The 10,609-nt window shown below is 36.0% G+C and overlaps 1 protein-coding gene across 1 annotated transcript in view; it reads left to right on the plus strand.

Moving 5' to 3' along the window:
- The window catches only part of TRIM33 (tripartite motif containing 33), a 58,083-nt gene extending 49,320 nt beyond the window's left edge, over window positions 1-8,763 (plus strand). The window contains exons 15-20 of the mRNA XM_004689489.1: window positions 606-955; window positions 3,563-3,686; window positions 5,281-5,355; window positions 6,909-7,061; window positions 8,394-8,444; window positions 8,524-8,763. Of these exons, the coding sequence (XP_004689546.1) occupies window positions 606-955; window positions 3,563-3,686; window positions 5,281-5,355; window positions 6,909-7,061; window positions 8,394-8,444; window positions 8,524-8,736 (966 nt within the window). The 3' untranslated portion in view covers window positions 8,737-8,763. The remainder of the gene's footprint in view (window positions 1-605; window positions 956-3,562; window positions 3,687-5,280; window positions 5,356-6,908; window positions 7,062-8,393; window positions 8,445-8,523) is intronic.
- The last annotated feature ends 1,846 nt before the right edge of the window (window positions 8,764-10,609 follow it).

Consider the following 10,609-nt stretch of genomic DNA (forward strand, 5'->3'; position numbering starts at 1 on the left):
CCAATCTATATGTCACAATTTCTGCATAGTTAGCAAGTCAAATTTCAATTCAAGGTATTAGTATATTCAACATGGTACATGTAGATTCAGAGAGCACTAGAAGATTAACCTTGGGTTTGGAGCAGTGTCACCTCTTCTAGAGCCTGGTTTAGAAAATATCTCCCCAAAGCTGGGCACAAAGGGGTAGTCAAAGACTTAATTTTATATTGTCATAACCTTCCTACATCAGAAGAATGATAGTGGGCAGAGGGATGTTTCAGAATGCATCTCAGAAACTGTGCTGCATTTTCTTGTATGAAGAATAGCTTTTTATAGGAAAAGTCTAACCCTGTGCTCACTTCCTAATCAGAATGCTTAATAGTTTAAGTGGTCTCATTATTTGAATGAACCAATATAGGACACTGTCCCTCTAAAATAATTAGTTAACATGCTTAATAATTTTGGAGAATTCTTTTTAATACTTTGTCACTGTTGTGATTTCCAAACAATTTGATGTTATGCCAGTATCTCATATTGACATAACTTAAATATGTAGGTACACATGTGTGCATGCTCTCCTTGCAGTAAGGTTTAAATGATCTTCAAAAATGTGTCCTTTATTTTAGTTGAGCAGTCCTGAGAGTAGTTTGACACCACCTCTCTCAACCAACCTACATCTAGAAAGTGAGTTGGACGCATTAGCAAGCCTGGAAAATCATGTGAAAAGTGAACCTACAGAAATGAGTGAAAGCTGCAAACAGTCAGGACTCAACAACCTTGTTAATGGAAAGTCCCCAATTCGAAGCCTCATGCACAGGTCACCGAGGATTGGAGGAGATGGCAGCAGCAAAGATGATGACCCCAATGAAGATTGGTGTGCTGTTTGCCAGAATGGAGGGGATCTCTTGTGCTGTGAAAAATGCCCAAAGGTCTTTCATCTAACCTGTCATGTTCCAACACTTCTTAGCTTTCCAAGGTATCAGTGAAGTCATCAGTTTTTTTGTTCTTTTTTGTTTGTTTGTTTGTTCATTTTTATAAGATAAAAAAGCAGCATTCGGGGCAGAAGGCCTTCGTAACCACCACATGGTTACTGGAAACTGGCGCCCATTATTCTCTTGGCATTACCTTCTAGAGCAGTTTACTGATGTGTGATGAGCTGTTTGAGAACGAAGTAGTGCATTAATGACCAAAAGTAGAGCATTTCCCGGCCTTTGGTTTATATTTAGTATAAGCAAATTAAGTCTCAGTTATGAAGGGTGAGGAGACTAGAATTTTGGAGAAAGTTAATTTCCTCTTAAAGATCAATTTTAAAATATTTGTTGCCATTCATCTTAGTGTACTCAATAATAATCATTTTAATTATAAAACTCAAGTTTGAGACAATTCACTACAAAACTTAGTTTGGAAGCTCTTAAGTGACATATAAAAACACGATTTGTTAAAAAATGCCCAAAAGGTACTTTATTATTTTTTTAGCAATGACTTCCTCTTGGCACTAAGCTACCTGACAGTGCCTGCTTTTCAGATTTTCTATCATTTAATTGGAATACTTTTGAGTATTTAACTTGGGAAGAGTTCCTTATTTACATGGAAAGAACTGGGGAAACTCAAAGTTTGGGGGGAAATATGAACACTTCTTCAGATGTATTTGACCTCATGGCAGTTAAATGCAGTTTCAAGATAAAAACATTTACTGGTGGGCACCCAAGGCAAGCTGTTCGTGCCAGGTGTATTATAGTACAACAGAGGTGTAGGACTGGGCTACAGATCCGATATAGTTTGATCATAATTCTTTGGTGAACTAAATTATCTTGGGCAATTCATTAATTTTCAGTTATATCTACAAATAGTAGAGTTTGGATTAGATGATCTCTTTTTATTCCCTTAAAGTTTTTTATATCTAATCTTGTTTCTGATGGATTTCAGTGACCATGAGGTAGTAGTCCTATTTAACTTTCTTTTAACCTTCTCTCATTCAAACTCAAGCCCTAGTTTCCTACTAAGTAAAAATAAGCCAGTGGTCTTAGGGAAACCAATATTTTCTATAGGTAAAACAATTCAAAATTCCTCTCATTTCCCAGAAGTGATTATTTTAGTTAAGTACTACCTGTTTTGAAAAAGTCTTATCTTTTATATTAGAAAAGAGATGGGTTTGTGTAAATAGCTCCAGAATTCTTTTCTGAACTCTTACCCACATCAAAGGAAGAGATGATGTATAGTCATTTGCCAGAGATGTGATAAGGGTTTTCCTTCCTTTTTTTTCTTTTAAAAAAGTTTTGGCATTTGGGTTCTAAAATATTAAAAGATTTTCTTTTTTTGGGATGGTAATAACATCTTGCTGAAACATTAGGATTTAGCTACTGATTGCCTTCTTGCAAATGCCAATGCTTTCAGAGGAGTTAAAAATTGACACAAGTGGGCCCCCCCTGGTGGCTCAGCAGGTTAAAGCACAGCACTAAGAAGCTAAAGCCACTTCAACTGAGTTCGATAACCTGCCTGGAGGTGACCCAAATGGCGTGGCAGACCTCTCCTGACTTGCCTGTTGCTCCCCTCAGCAATGTACTTCATCTGTTCTGCTCCCCACTCTGTCTCTGGTAAATCGTCTCATTGCCCCTGTACCTCTGGCCTGTACCCCAGTTCTGTATGCATAAATAAACAAATCTTTAAAAGAAAAATTGACTCAAGTTTTGGGTCTCCCTGGTGGCATAAGGGTTAAAGTCTCAGCACCATCAAGCTATCACCTGCCACTGTGGCATTAGTTTGAACCCTGGCCAGGGAGCTGACCCACATGGCGCAGCAGATCTCTCATGTCTTGCCCACTGCTGCCCTCAGCAATGTACTTCAGTAGATCCACCTGTTCTGCTCCCCACTTTCCGGTGAATCGTCTCACCCCCACACTTTTGGTCTACCTATATCTGGTTCTTATATGCATAAATAAAATCTTAGGAAAAAAATTTGACACAGATTAGTTAATTCAATTCCTAAACTTAGAATTTAAGTTATGTACGTTAGAGGGAATGGGATAGAATAAATGTGAATGAATCGTTTTGGATGTATAGTTTGTTAGAAATCCTGATATAAACTATATAGGGCAGCATTTTTAAAGATAGAGGATATACATGTATGCGCTTGCACTTGCAGCTCTGTGTATGTGTATTCTAGGCTTTGACTTGCCATAAAAAAAGGAATTACTTAATTTTGGCTTATTGATACATGGCGTGATGGTACTGAGTACCTAAGAACTTCATTATCCTGTACTGTTATTTGTGAATATGGGGTCATTGGGGTGGTAATAACTAGAGTCTGGGACTTGTCTTATGCTGCAAGTACTGTTCGTGAACTTTCTCCTATAAGAAAATCACCTCTGATTTTGCATGTAGAAATACTATCTTAATAATGTTTCCCAGAAGGTGATCAATTGAAGAATGACTGGGAATAGTTTGGGGGATTTTTAGCTTGCAACCCACTACATTAGATTTGATGAAAATAGAATCTCCCATTCCCCCAAAAACTGGAAAGAAAACCAGTCTAAGGAACCAATTTTTGGATTGAGTTTTGTTAAACTACCTGTTTCCCTCTTCAGTGGGGACTGGATATGCACATTTTGCAGAGATATTGGGAAACCAGAAGTTGAATATGATTGTGATAATTTGCAACATAGTAAGAAGGGGAAAACTGCACAGGGGTTAAGCCCCACGGACCAAAGGGTAAGTGTCAAATGAGTTCCCTCCTTATTCTAGAGGTTATGTTGCCGTTGGGGAGGGAGGAGGGTGTAATGTGCACTTACCCTGATACATAATCATTTTTTAATGTCACCAATTGATAGTCTGTTGATGTGTTCTAAAAACTGTCTCTACTTCTCAGCTCCAAATTCTTAACTCCAACTTCCTTATATTTAACATGTTACAACTAAAATTTTGATTTATAATTCTTTCCCCCCCCAAAGGCAACAAGTATGCAAATCACATAAGAAGTTGGACTTCTCCCCAATTATTTCTTATTTCCCGCTATTAAATGGTACCACCATTCCTCTTTAATTTTCAGGCCAGGAACTTAATAGAGTAAAAGAAGCAGGAATGCCTATAATGCCACTTTCTTTCACCACCATAACCTTCTGATACAGCCATCATAGATTTTCATCTGCACTTCTAGAATAATCTCTTCATTGGACTTCCCAGTTCTGCTCTTTGACCTTACTATTTTTCTATGCTTGTGCATAATGTTCTTAAAAATGTAGACAAATCTAGAACTTCTTGCTTAAAATCTTGATTGCTCGTCCTCCTACTAAAAATAAGATTTTAATAGGATTTAATAATAAATCCTGGTGGCGTGGTAGGATAAAGCACAGCACTAAGAAGCTGAAGCCACTTCAGCATGAATTTGATCCTTGGTCCGGAGGTGACCCACATGGCTCGGCAGACCTCTCCTGACCTGCCCACTGCTCCCCTCAGCCGTGCACTTCATCAGTTGGACTGTTCTGCTCCACTCTGTCTGTAGTGAATCCTCTCACCGCCCCTGCACCTCTGGCTGTACCCCAGTTCTGTATGCATAAATAAGTGAATATTAAAAAAGATTCAAAATCATCTCATTCACTCAGATTCCTGCTGATGTGGCCTATAGTCTAATCTTCAGAGACCGACTAGCTTTCACTTAGTTCTGTGGTCATTAACAGTTATGGTTGACTCTAATCTGATTTACATACTTGCAAAATCCCTCCTCCACTATCTTTTAAGAGAAGGTGTGTTGAACGGGTACAAACTTCTGTTAAAAGAAGCTTAAGCAAATAAAAGGCTATAAGTGTAAGTGCATTTTGATTAACTTCTGAAAGTTTTAGCAGTGGATATGACAAGACAGTCTTTACTTAATTTTGTACTTAAAAGGAATCATTTCAAAAAGAAGTAATATAACACGTCTTTCCTGTATCAGGAAATTAGAATCACTAGCAATAGTGGCAATAGTGACAGTTAATAGATTACGAGGTAATAATTTTTTTGCACAAAATGTTATATGTTGCTTTATGACTCATCCATTTTATAAATAATATCATTGTTAATAGATAAATTAGCTTTCATGTAAAAACAAAAGGCTGTTCTCTTTGATAAGTTAGATGAGATCATCTCAAAACTAAATAAGTATTCTTTGGATGTAATATTTTAATTGGATTGCTCTTAAGTAGGAGGCTTATTTTTATTTCGTTGTAAAGTACTTTGTAGTGATTAAAAGTTTTCATTCTCGAGAATATTTCACTAATTAAAAAAAACTCAAAACTTTCACCGATTTTCCTTTTTTTGGGGGTGCCAGAAATGTGAACGTCTTCTGCTTTACCTCTATTGCCATGAATTAAGTATTGAATTCCAGGAGCCAGTCCCTGCATCGGTGAGTTGTTTACCTTGGTTACCTCCCTGATGGAGAAATTTAGTATAGTACTTAAGAGGGTGTGTGCTCTAGCCTCAGACAGCTTTTTAAACCTCCAGCTTCTTAGAAATCTTTTAAGACTCCACAAGGCTCAAGTTTCCTACTATTACTCCTTAACTTCATTGGGTTATTGCAAGGATCGTATGTAGTAACCTGTGTAAATGTTTTAGTGTAGTACCTGAGACCATCATAAATACTTCTAATCAGTAATTTTACTAATACTGAATGAATATGATTCATTTGTATAAATTGCCTTGTGTTTTTAAAGATATTTTTGTTTGAATGTGTGATAAAAATTTAATTTCCATGTTATCTTTTTAAGATAGACATAAGGGAAAATGGATACATTTGGAAATTCTCGAATGAAGGGTCAAAAAGCTTCTGCTTTGGGAAATATAGATTATAGAATATTCTGCCTGTGTTGTTAAACTATAGGGTGGGAGTTTTGCACTAAATTATTTCTGAGATTCCAGTTCTATTATTCTAGACTCTGTACCTGGAGGCAAAAATAATTTCTACTTAAGTATTGATTTGAATTTGAAAAGTATAATATTGAATTGTGCTCTGCCTTTCTAAGATCCCTTTTATGAATAGTCAAGATTAAGAAATTTGGGGGAAGTTTTGCAAGTCAGTGCTCTTTGCTTATCATAAAGGAGACTTGTAAGAAATACGGGTTCTAACGTTCCATTGTTAAAGGAATAGTAAATGTATTTAATGCCACATTTTATTTGCTTGCTTTATTTACCAGATTTTGAATTGAGATATTAAATGCTAGTTCTGTTAAAGAATATTAAATGGTGGACATACTTACAAAGGAGACTTGAGAGATGAATTGTAAAGCACAGAAGGTATAGACACAAGGAAGGTGCTTTGTGCAGATACTAATGACGTGATACAAGAAAGTGTCTCATTTGAGGTTTAAGAATTTTATGGTAGAAACTTATATTCAGACATTTTCTTTTCATTATCTGTTTGAATAACTTTTATGTTTGGGTATTTTCCAAATGGAAATTTGGAGAGAGTTTTGGTCACAATGGGAGAACACTCCAGAATGATCACTAAATGGTTAATAAATATTTTGTATGCTACTAAAATATTTCTGTTATGGCCAGAGTTCTTAGTGATAATATTTTAATAATAGCAATACATTATCTGTTTTATTTTTTATTTTTATTTTTTTAACTTTTTGGATTCATAAAATTCTGAAGCCCCAGATCCGCCCATAACACTAGTGCTTGGCCCTCTGGAGTTACTTCTGTACCCGTCTGTCTACCGAAGACAGAACCTTGACTAAGTATGAAGATTATTATGTACACTTAATATGATTTTATTTTTGTGATATGCTCGTGTGGGATGATTTAAAATACATTCATTATACTCAAAATCTGCAAGTAACTGGTTAAATTATCAACACTTTTCCCCTCAAAAGTTAGTAAAGCTTTGTGCATCTTCAGATTAAACAGTTTGACATTTTTGGAGAATCCTTGTTTATCCCTATCTATTTGTTTCTTTAGATACCAAACTACTATAAAATTATAAAGAAACCAATGGATTTATCCACAGTGAAAAAGAAGCTTCAGAAAAAACATTCCCAACACTACCAAGTCCCAGATGACTTTGTGGCCGATGTCCGTTTGATCTTCAAGAACTGTGAAAGGTTTAATGAAGTATGTTAGCTTCCAAACTATAGAGTTTTGTGACTTTTTGTTCATTTTGCTGTTTTTGTTTTTACTGCCTAGACGTTTTTTAAATTTGGATTAAGGTTTTTTTCTGCTTTAGTTCTGTCAAAGTAAAATTTGCTTGCATCTAGGCTTCATAGAAGAAATTTTACTCCATAATTTGAAGTGTCCACTTAAATATGAAGAAAATTATTGAGTATCCCTTCTTGAATACATTGAGGTTTAGATAAGCATAGCAAGTAATTAAATATAGTTTGTGGGTAATGGTTATAAATAGCTTACATTTTGGTACCATGAGGAAAGATCTTGGTACCAGTGTCCTTTGATTTCATGATTGACCACGTAGATGGAGAACCTAAATGTTCATGGACTAATCTCTGGTGGTTCATCCTGAATAGTCATGTAATGCCTAGTGTTCTGGTCTTGGCTGTGTATTTTGTGAGGCTAAGGATGAGCCGTCCCCTTGAGGAGACGTGTATGCTACTTATCTTTCTCAAGGAATTTATTTTTAATCATCTTTAGAAAAAGTCAAATACCTTTTTGTTAAGGGGAAATTTTGATTTTCATAGGAGAAGAAAATGGAAGTGAGAGAGAATGCATAAAATTTTTAAAAATCAGAACTAAAATTTCTGTTGCTTCTGAAATGTGGGTGCCATGTGACTCTTACTAAAATAAAGAACATGAATCGTTTAAAATGTACCCATATGTGTCTTTGGGAACATCTAGGTGACTTTTTATATATATATATATATATATCAATATTCTCTGTGCAAAGTTTAGGCACCTTTGTATTGTTGTGTCACCAGAGAATAATGTTAAACTCCCTCACTTGAATACATTTCCAGTTTTAGTTTTAATTTTAATCCAGTTAGATTCGCTTTCATGAACTTTAGCCAGTGTTTCATGAGCAAAGCCAGGAAGATCCATTTTATCTGGTTTATTGATAGCTAAGTAATTACGATTAACAAATTGCCATAAGATAGAATTTTAATTAAGTGGTTGGGGAAAGTTTGTCGGTTTTTCAAAAAGCAATACTTCTTAAATTAATGTTTCGCAAATAATTTTTCTTTTAAGTGGCTATATTCAGATCAACTCCTGTTCAGAGTAACTTTACTAATTGAGAACTTGAGGCAATTCTAGTAGTAGAACTTTGTAAAGAAAGTGGGTCCATGTTCTGTAGACTCGTGTACTGCACTTTGTCTGGTCCTAGCACTTTGTGTCCCTAGTGTGGCTGACTATTGGTCGCCAATCCTATGCAGTCTCATAACTTTAGAAAGGATTATAATTTCCCTTTTTTTTTGACTCTGGTATCCTTTTTAGATGATGAAAGTTGTTCAAGTTTATGCAGAAACACAAGAGATTAATTTGAAGGTAAGCTTTTCAGACCACGCAAACTTGATGAAGGAATATGCATTACCAATAGGTGAATATTCCTATCTTTTGCTTGCAGGCTGATTCAGAAGTAGCTCAGGCAGGGAAAGCAGTTGCATTGTACTTTGAAGATAAACTCACAGAGATCTACTCAGACAGGACCTTCGCACCTTTGCCAGAGTTTGAGCAGGAAGAGGATGATGGTGAGGTAACTGAGGACTCTGATGAAGACTTTATACAGCCCCGCAGAAAACGCCTAAAGTCAGATGAGAGACCAGTACATATAAAGTAAAATGACATGAACTTAAACCAATTGTTTTAAAAAAAGAAAGAGAACTTTTATTTAAGTGTTGCTGGAATCTCTGCCTAGAGTGGGCACCTCCTCAAAAAAGCTGACCGCTTTTTCACAGTATTAGATTGAATAATGGACAGAAAACGCAGTCTTGTCAAGAAAAGGGGAGAGAACTCTCTTTGCAATTTTAGAAGTAAAAATAAATGATTTGAGATGTCTGTTCCTAAAGAAGGTGGTTCTTGCTGTTAGAACGGGCAGAATCCCATGTTGGCCGTATTAGTGCAGGACCCTGGGAATACGCGTAAGTAACTGAGCGTCACGCCATTTGACATGACTTGTCTTTTTGGACTAGAGGGCACCGTTACTGAGATGTTTTTGGCTCCCTCCACACACATCAGCATGTTTTCTAGTTAGAATCAAAGTTCCTCGGATTCCACTTGGATGTCGATGCAAGATGTGCATTGACTCCTGGGTTACATCTATATGTATTTTCATTTTGATGCTGTTGGGCCTTAGTTTATATTGATTTCAAGAACTCAGCAGTTTTGTTTTCTGTTCATCTTTACAGTCTAGGAAACATGACCATTGATCATCATGTCAACTTTAATGGTCTGCTGAAATAACCAAGGCAACTTTTCCGAAGCAGATCATCTAGTTTTGAATAGTCATTTCCAGGAAAAGAAATCCACAGACTTGCACTTCCCAATTCCATCATCCAATCATTCAGTTAGTTATTCCCATGAAAGTCAGAAGGCTTATTTCAAAATGAATCTCGTTTTCTGTACTTGTAAATTTGACTGAGAAGGTGCCAACTGGCTCGTATCCAGTCTTCCTTTATATCAGTTTTCTGACAGACCGCTATTGGCAAACAGTAATCTGTCAACTACCAAATGTGTAAAATTCTCTGTATTTCACTTTGTCTTATTTGTAAATAGTAAACTAAAACTCTGGCAGATCAGCAACATTTGCTGAGCCTGTTTTTTAAGCTAATGTGTATTCTTACTAATGTTCCTATTAAGAATGGATTTGTAATATATGCTGTCTATTTCTAATGTTCACATTCATATTTTGAGGTTCTATCTTATTTTAATAGAGAACAGACTTCTCAGAAAATCTTCAGAAGCAGCTTATTATTAAAATATCAAAATATTGAAATAAACCCGGTGGGGTTATTAGATTACGCATCCGTCCACCAGGTGGGACCTATGCACGGACTGGGCGCTTAAAGGCCTGGGGAGAGACCTGTAAGAAACCCTGAGAATGAGCCAACCCCCACTTGAATGGTTACTGGAGTAAACCCACCTTTACTACCCAACTTCAGCACTTGAGGCAGGTAGCCCAGCGTGGCTCTGGTTCATTTTTCTTCTCTTCATTTGTGATGCTCAGATCCAAGATGTGTGTTCTAGACTGTGTACGGGCTTCTCTTTGGTTGGATTAAAAATGTTGTCCTACTTTTGTGTGGACACCTTAGAATATAAAGTGACCAAAATAGAAGACTTGCCCTTAGATATTTTTCAGACATCAGCAGATTTGTGGCAAAACAATTTGTCTTTAAAAAAAAATCAGCTTAAAATTATTTGACGTAATTGTCAAAGAGGTAAATATTTTAGTGCACATTGAATCAAATAAAATCGCTGTAAAAATCTATTAGACAAATTCCTTTGGGTTTTTTCTTAAGGGGTTGGGGTAAACGTGAATATGATTCAGACCTTCTGGTAGTGTGTTTAAACGGTATTGATTTTGTTAATGCTGTTCACTGCTTTATTTTGTAACTTCCCTTTTATCTTCTCAGTGTTGTTATAAGTTAAACTACAAAACATATACCAAACTATTTTATAATATTGAACTTTAAAAGTCCTAAGAGGAGTTCTTT

This window comes from Condylura cristata, unplaced genomic scaffold (genome assembly GCF_000260355.1).
Source record: "Condylura cristata isolate star-nosed mole 26May11 unplaced genomic scaffold, ConCri1.0 scaffold00026, whole genome shotgun sequence".
Taxonomy (NCBI): domain Eukaryota; kingdom Metazoa; phylum Chordata; class Mammalia; order Eulipotyphla; family Talpidae; genus Condylura; species Condylura cristata.